At 36.3% G+C, this 16,079-nt stretch overlaps 1 protein-coding gene across 20 annotated transcripts in view; it reads right to left on the bottom strand.

Moving 5' to 3' along the window:
* The window catches only part of TSGA10 (testis specific 10), a 121,740-nt gene that overhangs the window by 46,657 nt on the left and 59,004 nt on the right, over positions 1-16,079 (bottom strand). For all 20 annotated transcript variants that reach the window (XR_001624123.2, XR_471242.3, XM_016424854.2 and 17 more), the window contains 2 exons: positions 11,763-11,878; positions 8,000-8,154 (listed from right to left, as the gene is read on the bottom strand). Coding sequence is in view for 18 of the 20 variants with exons in the window: in XM_016424854.2 (XP_016280340.1) it covers positions 8,000-8,154; positions 11,763-11,878 (271 nt within the window). In the remaining 2 variants the exon portion in view is untranslated. The remainder of the gene's footprint in view (positions 1-7,999; positions 8,155-11,762; positions 11,879-16,079) is intronic.

Raw genomic sequence — 16,079 nt, 5'->3', positions numbered from 1 at the left:
GCTTGACTATCATGCTGGCTCCCTATATCTCTGAAAGAAAAAAAAATCAGACAAGGGAATGACATTTCCCCATCAAAATAGAATTCTAATTCTTTTCTCCTTATATTATGGCAACTTCCTGTAGTCTTGGCTACAAATGGCTAAGTGAAATATTACTGCATTCTGTCCTACATACTTGTGGGATAGAAATTACTTTAAACTGGACCTATACAAGGCCTATTTTGAATTTTTCTTATGTTTTTTATTATTTTTCTATTCTTTTGATAATTGACATATACACCCCCATAACTGCACATTACATTCTGAGCTAAACTTGATATATATATATATATATATATATATATATATATATATAAATATATATATATATTTTTTTTTTTAATACTTACTTCAGGGGGGATTGTATTTTAATTTAAAATCTAAGAATTTTTTTTATTTTTGAATTTTTTTGTTTGAGGTTGTATTTTTATAAAAATCCAAGAATTTTGTTTAAGATTTTGCTGTTAAAAAAAAAATTCAAAGGTTTTAATTATGTTTGAGAAAAGATCTTCAAGAAAGCTTGAAACTTTTATATCCAGAGAATGAACTGTTGCAAAAAGATGCCGAAACCCTACACTTCATCAAGAAAATCAAGAATGAATTTTGGATGTGATTGATTGGACTGAACTTTTGATTGAACATTTATTGTAACTGTACACATTTATGCCAAAAGGGACTGCCCCTAATTTGGCTTTCTGTCAATGCGCCTAGCAAACATTGGTTTTGCTTTCTTTCCTTTTCTATTTCCTCTCTCACTATTCTAATTTCTCTTAGAAAATTGAATATTGTGTATATCTTTAGTTAGAAGTGAATTTAGAACTATAAAATGATTATGTTAAATGATCAATGGGGAGACTAGTCTCCCAATGATCATCAGGGGGGATTGTGAACCTTAAAATTTCTTAGACTTATAAATGTTGGAAATTTCACCATTGGGAAATTTCATACTTGAAAAATTTCCTATTGATAGTGGGTCTTCGCTATTGGAATGTGAACCCCATTGGCATGGGAGGTTCCTCCTCCTCCCTTCTTAAGATTACTTTAGGACAGAAACCTTTTGCTGAACAATGGAAAGGACTTTGACCTATGCTTAAGCATAGAACAGGAATTTCTTTGAGTCATGATTGATTTTAGAATTGATACAATGGAGATACTTGGAATGACAGAACCAAGTCTTGGAAATTGCAATCTCCACCCTACTCAGTCCTAACAGGATTTAGGAAGGGCTGCAGCATAGATCAAAATTTAATTATTCCAATCTCTACCCTACTCAGGGTAACAGGATTTAGGAAGGGCTGTAGCAAAAGATCAAGATTTAATTATTTGAGAATATGACCTCCAACAGACATGTGCAAAGCCACAGACCTCTGGGCGGTCCTGGGTTAAGCTAGAGCCACCATTGGCACAGGGAAAATGATGGACAGTGAATGGTAGATGTGAGAACTGAGGGGAGGGAACTTGGATGGTTTCCTTAAAGATAGAGGGGTCTGAGGACTGGAGGGTGGTTGGAGAGTTTTGGCTCTGAGTGGTTGGAGAGCTGCTCTGAGAAGCTTGCTCTAAAGGAAGCTGGAGGTGGAGGCTCGTGAGACTGTTTCTCCATTTTGGTCACGTGAGTAATAGGGACTGATCTCTTTTCTTTGCCCCAGCTATCTAAGGGCTTGGGCCTTTTGGCCCAGCCTAAACAGAAGGGGTATTTAAGCCCTATTCCCTTCTCTCCCCTTTCTCTCTCCCTCTCTCTATATATCTCTAATTCCTTTCTTCCTCCTGTTTGTAATTAAACTCTATAAAAGGTTGACGGCTGACTTCAGTTTTCATTTAGGAATTACATAGCTGAATTCCTTGGCGACCTTAAATTAATATATATCAGTCTTTTAAAGTGATTTCCTTGTCACATAGAGTAAGAGAAAGTCTTTGTATTTATTTTTATTAATTATTATTTAATTATTTGTTTTCACCATGGTTACAAAATTCTTGTTCTTTCCCTCCCCTACCTCTACCTCCCTCTCATAGCTGATGCACAAATCCATTGGGTTTTACATGTGTCAAAACTATTTCAATATTACTGATATTTGCACTAGGGTGATCATTTAGAGTCTATATCTCCAATCATATCCCCATCAAACCATGTGATCAAACAGTTGTTTTTCTTCTGTATTTCTATTCCCACAATTCTTCTCCTGAATGTGGATGGTGTTCTTTCTCATAGATCTCTCAGAATTGTCCTGGATCATTGCATTGCTGCTGGTAGAGAAGTCCATTACATTTGATTGTACCAGAGTGTATCTGTCTCTGTGTATAATGGTTCTGGTTCTGCTCCTCTCACTCTGTATCCTGGAGGTTGTTCTAGTTCCCATGGAATTCCTCCATTTTATTATTCCTTTGAGCACAATAGTATTCCATCACCAGCATATACCACAATTTGTTTAGCCATTCCCCAACTGAAGAGCATCCCCTCATTTTCCAATTTTTGGCCACCACACAGAGTGCAGCTATGAATATTCTTGTACAAGTCTTTTTCCTTATTATCTCTTTGGGGTACAAACCCAGCAGTGCTATGGCTGAATCAAAGGGGAGACTGTCTTTGAGCACCCTATGGGCATAGTAAGAGAAAGTCTTTTGAAGACCATGATAAGGCAAATATAAATAAGGAATAGAATAAGAGAATACAGAATTGGCATTTACTGGATAAAGAAGTTAAAGGAGAAGAACATTTATTTTAGATAAGCTTGAAATAAGAATTTTTAGAAGCCATTAGAATTAGAAGTAAACAAGTATGCAGGAAGCTTGTTTGAAATTATGGAAAAAGAATGAAATTGGAACACTAAGAGAAAAGGTTTTCTTTCAACTACAATGAGTAGGATTTTTGCCATTTAAGACAAAAGGCCTATGGGAATTACACCTAATATTACTGTGCACTTGGAATTCAAGTATGGCTGTCTGATAACTGAAGCACCATTGGAAGAGAAGAAGATACTCAGAGGACAACTGAAAGTCCTTATAGGAAGATGAGAGAACAATCTCAGTCTGAAACTGAGGTAGGATCCTTCTGATTTGGTAAGGCACATTGGATTCTGATGTTCCCTGAATGAAACAGTATGGCATGAGCCAGAGATAGCTCTGGTCTGTATGTGAAGTCAGACAGTGTTGACCTACGCATTCTGTGTCTTTGAAAGAACCATAACGACAGTTAAAGATCTTTTTCCTGCCTTTCTTTTGTGACAAATTCCTATGATCAATACAGGATGCAAATTGTAAAATTTAAGTTTCCATTTTCCAAACAAGTAAGTTGCCTAATAAAGGAAAGGTTAGAATTGATTAAATGATAGCGTCAGACAATTGAGTTTTTTAAAAATTTATTTACTTAATTAATTTAAAATATTTTTCCATGGTTACATGATTAATGTTCTTTTCTCTCCCCTTCCTCCTCCCTGCTCCTGGAGTCAACAAGAAATCCCACTGAATTTTACATGTATCATTGATCAAGACCTATTTCTATATTATTACTATCTACAATAGAGTGATCACTTAAAGCCAACATCCCCAATCATATCCCCATCAAACCATGTGCTCAAGCAGTTGTTTTTCATCTATGTTTCTACTCCCACAGTTCATTCTCTGGATGTGAGTAACGTCCTTTCTCATAAGTCCCTCAGAATTGTCCTGGGACATTGCATTGCTGCTAGTAGAGAAATCCATTACATTCTATTGTGTCACAGTGTATCAGTTTCTGTGTACAATGTTCTGGTTCTGCTCCTTTCACTCTGCATCAATTCCTGGAGGTCTTTCTATTTCACATGGAATTCCTCCACTTCATTATTTCTTTGAGCTCAATAGCATTCCATCACCAACATATACCACAATTTGTTCAGCCATTCCCCAATTGAAGGGCATCCCCTCATTTTCTAATTTTTGGCCACCACAAAGAGCGCAGCTATGAATATTTTTGTACAAGTCTTTTTCCTTATTATCTCTTTGGGGTACAGACCCAGCAGTGCTATGGCTGGATCAAAGGGCAGACAGTCTTTTAGTGCCCTTTGGGCATAGTTCCAAATTGCCCTCCAGAATGGTTGGATCAGTTCACAACTCCACCAACAATGAATTAATGTCCCAACTTTGCCACATCCCCTCCAGCATTCATTACTTTCCGTTGCTGTCATGTTAGCCAGTCTGCTTGGTGTGAGGTGATACCTCAGAGGTGTTTTGATTTGCATCTCTCTGATTATAAGAGATTTAGAACATTTTTTCATGTGCTTATTAATAGTTTTAACTGAAAATTGCCTATTCATGTCCCTTGCCCATTTATCAATTGGAGAATGGCTTGATTTTTTGTACGATTGGTTTAGTTCTTTATAAATTTGAGTAGTTAGACCTTTGTCAGAGGTTTTTGTTATGAAGATTGTTTCCCAATTTGTTGTTTCTGTCCTAATTTTGGATGCATTAGTTTTGTTTGTACAAAAACTTTTTAATTTGATGTAATCAAAATTATTGATTTTACATTTTGTGATTTTTTTCTAGCTCTTGCTTGGTTTTAAAGTCTTTCCTTTCCCAAAGATCTGACAAGTATACTATTCCGTATTCACCTAATTTGCTTATAGTTTCTTTCTTTATATTCAGGTCATTCACCCATTTTGAGTTTATCTTGGTGTAAGGTGTAACCTAATCTCTCCCATACAGTCTTCCAATTTTCCCAGCAGTTTTTATCAAATAGTGGTTTTTGGTCCCAAAAGCTGGGATCTTTGGGCTTATCATAGACTGTCTTGCTGAGGTCACTTGCCCCCAGTCTATTCCATTGATTCTCCTTTCTGTCTCTTAGGTAGTACCAAATTGTTCTGATGACCACTGCTTTATAGTATAGTTTGAGATCTGGTACTGCAAGGCCCCCTTCCTTTGCATTTTTTTTTCATGATTTCCCTGGATATCCTTGATCTTTTGTTCTTCCAAATAAACTTTGTTATGGTTTTTTTTTTAATTCAGTAAAAAAGTTTTTTGGTAGTTCAATGGGTAGGATTGTCATTTTTATTATGTTAGCTCATCCTTCCCATGCGAAGATGATTTCTGAAGATGAAGAGTGTCCAATTATGCTTAATCAATGTTATTAGTTGTTGCATATAGGAGATACCGAGCCAGGTGAGAATTACACAACCCTGAAATTAAAAAGGAGGACTATATGGGATGAGATTCAGTGTGTAATTCTCAGAGTAGTATTTGGTTTGTAACCCCAATTCTCAAGACCCTTTAATGTTACTATTCCTTAGACTAAAACTGCCTGCCACCCCCAACCCCATAAAACTTTTAATTTTCCTGACCTATTTTCAAAAACCTTGAGAAGAGTTTATCTGTACCTTGGGAAAAAAGTCAAACTATAAGATAAGCTGAAGGAGGGAAAGTACATGGAATTTCAAAAGTATCATTATGGCCCCAGCCTAGGAATCCCATGATAGTCACGGGTTTTTCTTGATGATGAGTGTCTTTAGGGATACATAATGTTGAAAATCACACACTCAATAACTGTAAACATCATAATACCCCCTTCTGTGGGACTGGACAGAGGGGAGGAGGAGAATCTTACATCAGGATTATTATAAAAGTCTGTGATTGTAACTAGGAGAAGACATTTTTGCCCCGAGTAAGCTGCTTGTGTGAGAAGAATCCCTTTTCTTTCCCTTCCCTTCTCTTCCCCCCAACCTCTGTCCACTGTTTTCTCCAAATAAAGCAATATTTCTCTGCCAGCATCTTACCAACTCATTAGAGTGACTTCTGGAGGTACTCCTCAGGATTCCATTGCATACACTATGTATATAAATAAAAAATACAAGATGACGGGGGTGGGGAGACCATAAGTGAATAGTGGATAATCAGGAAGAAACTTATGCAAGAGGTAGTACTTGAGCTGTCCTGAAGAGAACTAAGGATTCTTAGAGTCAGAAATAAGGAAATAGTGTACTTTAGGCATGAAGGTGTGACAGAGGCTGGCACTAGAGAAAAAGTGAAAGACTGAATCACCTCAACGGGAGAGGGGCCCCAGGAGTGAATTTCCTGAGGAGAGAAGACTCTGGCTGGAGAGCAGTGAGGGGCTCTCCATCTTGAGACGTCAAAGAGAGAAGGTGGAAAAAGACTTTCTCCTGAGGGTTACCCACTTTTCCTGCTGGTGACTGGAAATCTTTTCCCCCCAACACTTCCCAACTGAAGGGACTTTTCTTTTTCTTTTTTTTAGTTTTTAAAATATTATTTCATTTGGTCATTTTCATACATTATTCATTGGAAACAGATCATTTCCTTTTCCTCCCCCCGCCCCCACCACCCCTCTCCTAGCTGACGCGTGATTCGTCTGGGTATCACATGTGTTGAAGGGACTTTTCTGAAGAGAAACCTGAGCAGACTTTAACTCAACTCCTGTTGTCCAGGGGTGAATCAATCTGACTTTCTCAGGGGGGCTCAGGCTGCCAAGGCCCAAGTTCCCCCCAAACTGGAGGAGGGAGGGAAAAGGGTTTAGATAAAGATAGGAACCCCCTTTTCCCACTTTCCTTTTCCCATTCTTCCCTGCCCATTATTTCCTTTTGTATTACCTGATTGAGTTAACATTAAAAAGTAATCTGTTCCCCAAGCTGAGTGTGAGTGAAAGTATCAAGGGGAGACCTTTCGGTCTCAAGTACTGGAGGGGGGACAAGAAGGACAAGAGGGAATCTAGGAGAGCAGCTTTAGCTAAGGAGGGAAGGAAGAAGGGGGGAAATCTTCAAACCCCCTCTCCTTTCTCTGAGCCAACCTGTTAAATCTGCTGTCTCCCCTGAACCCTGCTTTGTGGAAGGGGGTTTCTCCTCTCTTTCCCTCCCCTCTCCATACCTTGGGGTACAAGCCTTCCTTCTTTGGGGTACAATCACTTCCCTTCTTTTTTAATTTTTTTTTAAAACAAAGGACAGCAAATGCAAAGAACAGTGAGAAAGCCAGTTTGATTGGAAAAGTACTCTGAGGGTTTTTTTGTTAAGATTTACTTTAATCAAAGACAGAATTGGGTATGTGAGGCAGGAAATAACTCTATTATGTGATGTCATTATTATTCTATACATTATTGTTTATATTACTTTTCAATTTTATACCTCAATTAAAATTTATTGTTATTAGTTTGGTTTTTCTTGACTAAGTAAAAGAATGCTGTAATGGATAGGAGCTTGACCCCTTACATGTTATGCCCCAAAACCATACAGAACTTTGGAAAAGTAGCTAGTGGTCTCAGAGCCAGAGTTCTCAGAGCTATTGCATTTCTGTCCAGAGTTTGATTATGCTAGTTTGCATAAAGTATAATAAATGTTTATTGAATTGAATTTAGGGTATAACTAAAGTGGTGAGGTGGTTTTTTTTTTTGAGAATTTTTCTTAACTGGTATATTGGAAGGTATATATCCCAGACAGTGTTGGACTTAAAGGAATTCATACCTTAAGAGATCATGTGATTATTATTATAATATAGTCACTGCTAAAATATTTTCTAACTAATTTCTGAGCTAGGTTATCAGCTACAGGGAAAAAACCCCCACTTATCAATTCAGTTATATCTCACTTCTGATATAAAACAGTACTACCAAGTGTCATTACCTACCTTATTCACCCACACCAAGATTATTACTCTGAAAGGGGCAGCATTCATTTTGATGAGTAAGTACCAATATTTGTTTGAAAATCAGTCACATTACTTAATATTGCTTATATTTTTTAAAGTTAGTAAAAGTTAAAGTAAAAATTAAAGAATTTTAATCACAACTTAGTGTTAAGAAAATCAAATTTAAACTACTAATAGTTTATTAATACACTTCCCCAAATCACTCTAGGTAATGCAAAATCAGAAATTTAGGTGCTTATAAAAACTTTGTGGGAATATTATGAAATTAAGATTAAATTTTAACCAATTTTCTTCAACTAATATGCTTAAATAAATTATTAGACACTTGATAAATCTCAGAACATACTTTCATTGCCAAGCTCTCTCCAAGGGAAGCAATATTCTCAGATTTTTTATCCAAGCATGCCTGCAGACATTCCTTTTCTTTAGCCATATCATTGAGTGTAGCACCAAGAATGTTGATTTCTTCTCGCTGGGCAATACTTTGCCTTGTAAAATTATCTAGAAATGCAACGACAAAGGTGTAGTTTTTATCAAATTAAGAACTTCAAACAGGCTTCATAATGAGTTCTCCTATACTAAAAATACTACTAAAAATAGTGAGCAGATTGATCAAAATTGTCCATATAACAATTAGTTTTTAATCTACAATAATGGCATGAATGGTCATGAATTTTAAATAGTTTACAAACTCAATAGACATTTATAAAGCACTTACTATAGCATGATTATGCTAAGTACAGGGGATACCAAAAGAGAAAAAAGGCACTCCCTGCCCTCAAGGAGCTTATACTCTAATTGGGGAGGGTGGGGGTGGGGTCACAACATGCAAACAAATATACAAAATAAGCTACATAAAGGTTAATTAATTATGAGGACTTGGAGAAGGCTTCCTATAGAAGGTAGGATTTGAGTTGGGACTGAAATGAAGCAAGGGAGGTCAGTAGTAGGAGCAGAAGAAGGAAAGTGTTCCAGACCTTGGGACAGCCAGAGAAAATGCCTAGAGCCAAGGGATGGGAGTGTTTTGTTCATGGAATAGTCCCTAGATTGAAGAAGAGTATGTGTCTGGGAGTAAGATGTAAGAAGCTTGGGAAGGAAGCAGTGGAGCTAAGTTATAAAGGGTTTTGAATGCTAAAAAATTTGAAGGCAGAAGAGTGGTAAGGGCTAGGCAATGGGGGACTTGCACAGGATCACATAGCTAAGAAGTGTCCAAAGCCAGATTGAAACTCAGGCCCTCCTATATCTAGGCCTGTGCTCAATCCACTGAGCCACCTAGCTGCCCCCCCCCCCCATCACCCGTGACTTATCATAACAGAGCCCAGGAGTAGGGGGTGGGGTGACATGATCAGACCTGTGCTTTAGTCAGATCTGAATGGAAGATGGCTGAATGGAAGTCGGACTGGAGTGAGGAGAGACTTGAGGAAGGCTGACCCACTAGTGGTTTTTGCAATAATCAAGGTCTACAGCGGAGTGGTGGCAGTTTCAAAGTTGGAGGGATGTTGCAAAGGTGAAACTGACAGGCCTTGGCAATGGCATGGCTATGGAGGGGGGGGGGGGGGTAACTGACAGGAGGTTGCAGCCTGAGGGCCTGGGAGGAAAACATGTGGGAGGAGTAATTTATGGGGAACTGATTAAGTTCTGTTTAGATATCTGAAAGACGGTTGGAGATGGAAGACTGTAGGTCAGCAGACAGATTGGAGCAGGGAAAGCAGATCTGAGAATCATCATGACAGAGAGGATAATTAAATCTATGGGAGACAATGAGATTACCCAGCAAAATCGTATAGAGAAGGAAGGGATGGCTCCAGATAGAGGGTGTCACCTGGAAGAGGATCCAGTCGAGGAGGCCACGGAAGGTGCAGTCAGATGAGCAGGGAGAGAACATAGTGAACAGCATTGAAGGCTGTAGATAGGTCAAGGAGAATTAGAAAAGGCAAATGGAAATCAAATGAGACTGAACAGAAAAAGAGCTGTTCTTACCTTCTGAAGGCCTATCCATGGGCGCACAAAGAGCTGGATGGGCTTCAACAATAGGCAGCAGCACTCTGCTCCTTGCTCCCTCATCCCAGGATAAGTGATCTCTTGAGATCTATCTCTTTACCAGGAGGATGGACTTGGATTTTGATACTTAACTGCATTAACTATATAGTCAAAGGCTTCCTTTATAAAAGGCCCAGAGCCTTCCTGGGAGCACCATTCTCCATCAGAGCTCAGCTTGACTTTGGAAATATTATGTCCTTGTCATGGGCACCCAGGACCTCCCTTTTCAGCCCCCTTTGTTTGTTGTCTCCCCTATTAGATTATGAGCTCCTTGAGTGCAGGGACTGTCCCTTTTTCTTATTCAGTTCGTGGCACATAGCAGGCACTTAAGAAATGTTTGATGAACTGAATGAACTCAAATGAGCTCAATTCATCAGGACAATCTCAGATTTGAGGTTTGAAGGGGAACTGGAGCAGTAGAGGAATTAGATGGGCTGCATGGTAGAGCACTAAACTCTTCCCAAAGTCTTAAACAGGAAGGAGGTAAATAAGAAATGTGTTAGGATACACATGTTGACAGATAGCTTAAAAAAATTCCATACATTTCTACCATGCATATTAAAATTCTCTCTTGAAAAGTAAAATTTGTCTGTGTTCTAGGGAAAAAATGTGTTTGTATCAATACACATTAGGATCCCATGAAATCTACATTTTTAACCAATAAAGCAAATTTCTTGATTCATAGAGACAGATACATGTTACCAAAATTGAGAACACCCTGTCAGGCAGATGTCAAATACTGCTTGAGAAGCATAAACAGATACTTAACTAAGATCTGATAACTGATTCCAGGACTAACACACTAGTCTAATTAATAAATTAGTCACATAAATCTATATAAGGAAGTTTCAAGGAAGTCATAAAATATGAAGATATTTTTGGTGACAGCAACAAATTATTGGCAATCTGAACAAAGTAAGTTAATCTCTTCTGTCTTTGTGTGCCATCTAACTATACCCACTCTTTTCCTAACCCAATCTTTTAAGATGCAAAATTCCAAAGGGCAGCAGGGAAGTGTTGTTTTGTGTTTTTTTCCTAATAGCTTGTTTAGTGATAATAATGTCTCCAAAATGAAAAGGCAAACAATTTTCTCTTATCTCAATGTTTCTGTCTTCATGATGACTGACATACAGAGAAAAAAATGCAATTTTCAAACATCTAGATAGTTTGATAAATTCTTTGGTCAGATATGAGGTATCTTGAAGCCACAGTCAAGATGTTACCTTTTATACTAACTACATAATGTTGGAAAAGTTGCAGAGACTCTGTGACTTCAGTTTTGTCATTTCAAAAGAAGGGGACTTTTAGTGGATAACTTAAGTTCCTTCCAATTCTTTCATGCTATCACTAATTAAAAGAAAGAGACATGATTTTTTTTCTTGGCAAGATAAATGGGAGAGCTATAAATTGAAACGTCTTTTTCCTAGTATAAGAAGCAATACATAATAGATCAAATCAAATGTCTGCACTCCAATAAGAATTTTATGCATATCCACTAAGTTTTTGCTGATATTTAGTTGCATCAGAATTATACTAACAAATGTAAATACATTAGAATTTGTTTAACAATTTTAAAATTATAAAAGACATTTCCCCATGGACTTCAACATTCCAAGATTGTTCAATGAGAACTGTATACCCAGAAAACATTTCAGTGGTTTATATACATTTGTGAAGACCAAAGTACCTCTTTAAATATTTAAGAAGAGTAATTTTATTCATGTTGCTTTGATTCACAAACAATTCAATTGACATAAAGATTTCCCTTTGTATCTTTTAAAAATATGTCTGAATAAAAGATATCCCTTAATTTTGGCTCCTTGAATACTTGAAAAAACTGAAGTCCTGGATTCTATCAAATATGTCAACAGTTTTTGTTAATTTTTTAAAATAATTTTTATAGTTTAGAGCTACGAAATGTGAAGTTCAGGATGGGTTAGCTTTATCCTTAGTTATAAGATTTTTTGTTTTCTAAAAAAAAAAAGAGTACAATATAATGAAAGTGTTTATTTTTTTTTATCAACACAAAGCTAAAGAAATAAAGCTATTGTTGGGCAGTGAGCACTCACCAATCTTTTCATCCAAACACATAATTTTCTCCTGAGTAAGTTGCAGCTCATATTTCTTTTTAGCAAGGTGTCGCTGAGTGTCTGAAAGATCCTTTTCTGTGTTTTCATATAAAAGCCTGTAAACATATTGATAATACTTTAATTTGGGCTATATGATAAACTTTTTAAAATTCTAAGCTTTCCTTCTTAGACTATGGACTGTCAAGATCGGACTTGTTTGACCTTTCTAAGGCTATTTCCTCCCCTGTAAAATAAAGAATCAAACTAAGGTACAGTTCAAGTCTAATGAACTATGATTTATTGATACTTTGCCAGACTGCAGCTGAGAGGTTGGTGTTGCCCCCCCCTCCCCCCCCCCCCCCCCCCCCGGGGAAGGGAATGCCATAGGCATTATTCCTTGAAACTTAGGCACAGATGGTCAGTGTTAAAATGCAAATGTTATCAAAATGTTAACAGTAAGCCATTAACATTTTTGCTCAAATTTGTTTAATAGATCATCACAGAACCTTAGTATTGGATATTTGGAGACTTAGGAGTCTTCAGAGGGCATCTAATTCAGTCTATAGATCAGGAATCTCTTCTACATCATCCTCGGCAAGTGAACATAACTTGAAGGTCTCTGGTAATAAATAAGCCACTAGCTGTTTAGGCAGTCCATTGCATTAAAACAGAAATGTTTTTTCCTGACGACTTTTTTTTTTAAACTCTTACCTTCTATCTTAAATCAATACCAAGTATTGGTTTTAAGGTAGAAGAGCAGTAGAGCTAGGCAATGGGGATTAAGAGACTTAGCCAGGATCACAGAGTTAGGTAGTATCTGAGGCCAGATTTGGATCTCCTGTTTCTATGCCTGGCTCTCAATCCCCTGAGCCACCCTTGCTGATGCCTTTTTAACAAATCTCAAAGATCTTATTATAAACTTTATACTTTGAAACAAAGGGGAAAAAACAGTTAAACAAAAATTATCAAATCATTGTCTGACAACATATGCTATAATAGCCAATACCTGTAGTCTCCCATTTCTCTCTACCTCAAAGAAGAATTTGTTTCAGTCTGTTTTCCAGAATCAAGATTGCTACGTGCAATTACTCTGACTTCAATGGCCTTTTAGTATTGTCTTCATTTGCATTTCTCAAGTCACTGTAAATATTTTTCTTTTGATCTGCATTATTTCATGTCTTACCATCTTCTTTGAATTCTTGTTAACTTGTAGTTTCTTACAGCACAATAATATTCTATTATATGCCACTGGTTCAGTCATTCCCCCACTGATTTTAAAAATTGAGAACACCACTATGAATATTTTAATATGTATGGTACCTTTCTTTTTTTATTGACTTTATTTTGGGACATAGTAGAATCACTGATTCACAGGGCACAGTTTAGTGATTTCTCATGATTCCAAACTGCTTACAAAAAAAGTTGGGACCAATTCCCCATCTCTTGTATTCATATGCCTATCTTTCCATAACCTCTGCAAAAACTGCCAGTTTTTATCTGATTTGCAAATGTGATAGAAAAACAAAGTAATATCTATTTGTATTTCTCTTCATTTTTTTCATATTCTTGTCAATCATTTGCAAGTACTCTTCTGATTTTAATCTTTGACCAATTAATTAGTAGGGAATGACTCTTGGTATTAATTGTGCCAATTTCTAATATATCTTAAGTATCAGACATTTTTAAGAGATTTCATGCAACAATTCTTTTCCCTAAAATCAACTTTTCTTATTTTTGCTTTACTTATTCTGTTTATATCTTAAACAAGTGAAATTGATTATTACTTGATTGCTTAAAAGAATTCTTCCATTAACCTTAGATTTGAAAGTTATCTTTTTTATTCAATAAGAACTACTGGGAAAACCAGAACAGTATGGAAAAAATTAGGTTAAGCCTAACATTTTATACCATATACCACAATAAACTCCAAAAACATATATAACTTAGATTTAAAAGTTCAAATTAGAAAAAATTACCATACTAGCTCCTTCATTCCTACTTTTTTCTTTTATTTCCTTGAGAGGCTAAAATTATTGATGTAGCCTTAAAACAAATTTAGATTGTTGTTCAGTTGTTTCTGACCCTTCTGACTCACTCTTTCTGATCCCATTTGGGGTTTTCTTGGCAAAGATACTGGGGTGGTTTGCCATTTCTTTCTCCAGCTCATTTTACTGATGAGGAAAGTAAAGTAAACAGGGTTAAATGACTTGCCCAGGGTCACCTAGCCAGTAAGTGTTTGAGGTCAAATTTGAACTTCCAGGCCCCATGCTCTATCCACTGTGTCACCTCCTGCACAAACTAATTTAGATAACATCAACATTTTACTTATATTGATGTACCGCAGTCATATACAATGAATGAATCTACATTCATGATATAATTTATTTCTGTAAAAAATTTTATGGTTGTGCTTATGTAAGTCCTAAGTGTATCCTAGCAGGTTAATACCCACATATATTAGTAGTTATTTTAAATGAAGTTTTCCTCCTTTTTTCCTTGCTTTTATTAGTAATATTTCTATGAATGGCTCCTATGCCTATAATGCCTCCAGATTCTGGCTTCTTTCGAGTCTTAGCTCCCATCTTCTCCTGGATAGCTTTCTTGTTCTGTCACTCTCCCTCCATTTACACCGTGTATATTTCCATATATATATGTACACACATGCCCCCTCCACATGTATGTATATATAGTTCCATATATATGTGTATGTACATATATATATTGACATATACATTCACATCTTAGCCATACAGTTATCTGCATGTTGTTTCACCCTGTAGGATGTGAGCTCCATGAGGGTAGGGATTTTGCTATCTTTCTGAGTGTCCCAGCACTTAGCACTGTGCCTAACAACACAGAAAATAAACATTTAATAAATGGTGGTTGATGGCCTGAAATACAGAAATGCTGATGACTTCTGTGGGATTAATTTATCTACTGCTATTTTACTGATGTTATTTTTTAATTAATTGTTTTGTAAAATCGACAAAATTTTCTAAATAAACCATATCATCTGCTGATGGAAATAATTTCACCCTTTATTTTCCAATGTGTATTTCCTCGATTTCTGCTTATTTTCTCATTGCCAAAGATAGCATTGTTTAGCACCACAGCAAAAATTAATGGAGGTAAAAAACATTTGCTTTACCTCAAATCTTACATATACTTGAAAATAATGCTAGCTCTTGGTTTTAGAGAGGAAGTGGTGATCATATAACTGAAAGGTCCTCTTATTCCTATGCTTTTTAGTGGTCCTAACATAAAAACTGTATTTTGTCAAGGAGAGGCAATCTGATGAAGTGTCATGAGAGCTGGCCTTGTAGCGAGGAATGTTTGGGTTCTGAGTTCAAGTCCCACTTCTGCATTTCACTGGCCAGGTGATCCTTGGTCAGATGCTTAACTCAGCAGCCCAGGAAATTCCCAAGATAATAAGCTACAGAAAAAGTGACAGCCTGAAATTGTTGAAGGAGTTTCCTTACCTGGAAATTCCTCATATAAATGAAATCATAGGTCCATGATGATGAAGCAAGCTATACATTTCCTGAGAGGTGATGGACAGAATGAAACACATTTTTGGATATGGCCAAAGCAGGAATTAATTTTGCTTTGTTATGCATATTTAATATATTTTTGAGAGGAGAAGGGGAAAGAGATTGAAATATTTTTTAAAAGATGCACAGAAGAGAATGAAGGCCAGAATCACAGACAAGCAGGAAAGTTTTGCAAGTATTATGTCAAACTTATGATATATTTATAAAGAAAAGCAAACTACATTTATAATAGAGATTTGAATTTTCACATACCACTTTTCAGCTCTATTATAATTTTTAAAAATTATTTAAAGTTCTTTCATTTTTAATTGTACATATTTTATTTTCAGGATTTCTACCATTTTCCAAGTTTGAGAGCTATTGATTTACTGGTTACTATTGTTTGGCTGAATGACCAATTCATCAATGGTTCCTCTTATTTAGGAATACAATTTACTGAAATGCTCATTTTATGTGGTGTTTGATTTCAAAATTTTTAAAAATTCTAAAAATATACTTGTTCGTGCCTGACCAGCCTCTATTCTTCTTTCTATATTTATTTTTTCCTCATTAAAATTTTTTTTTTTGTAAATTGGTTTTTTTCCTCTTTTGTGGGGGGAGGCCAAATGAGCTAATAGCTTGCCTACTATATTGGCTTTTAAAAAAATCCCTTGTCTTTTTGTTTTTAATTGTACATATTTGAATGTTACTATTTCTACTATTTTTCAAGTTTGACAACTATTGGTTTAGTGGCTACTATTGTTTGGTTGAATGCTGTCCAATTCAT

This window comes from Monodelphis domestica, chromosome 8 (assembly GCF_027887165.1).
Source record: "Monodelphis domestica isolate mMonDom1 chromosome 8, mMonDom1.pri, whole genome shotgun sequence".
NCBI lineage: Eukaryota > Metazoa > Chordata > Mammalia > Didelphimorphia > Didelphidae > Monodelphis > Monodelphis domestica.
The sequence above is the reverse complement of the archived record's forward strand: the minus strand, read 5'-3'. Positions and strand labels throughout refer to the sequence as shown.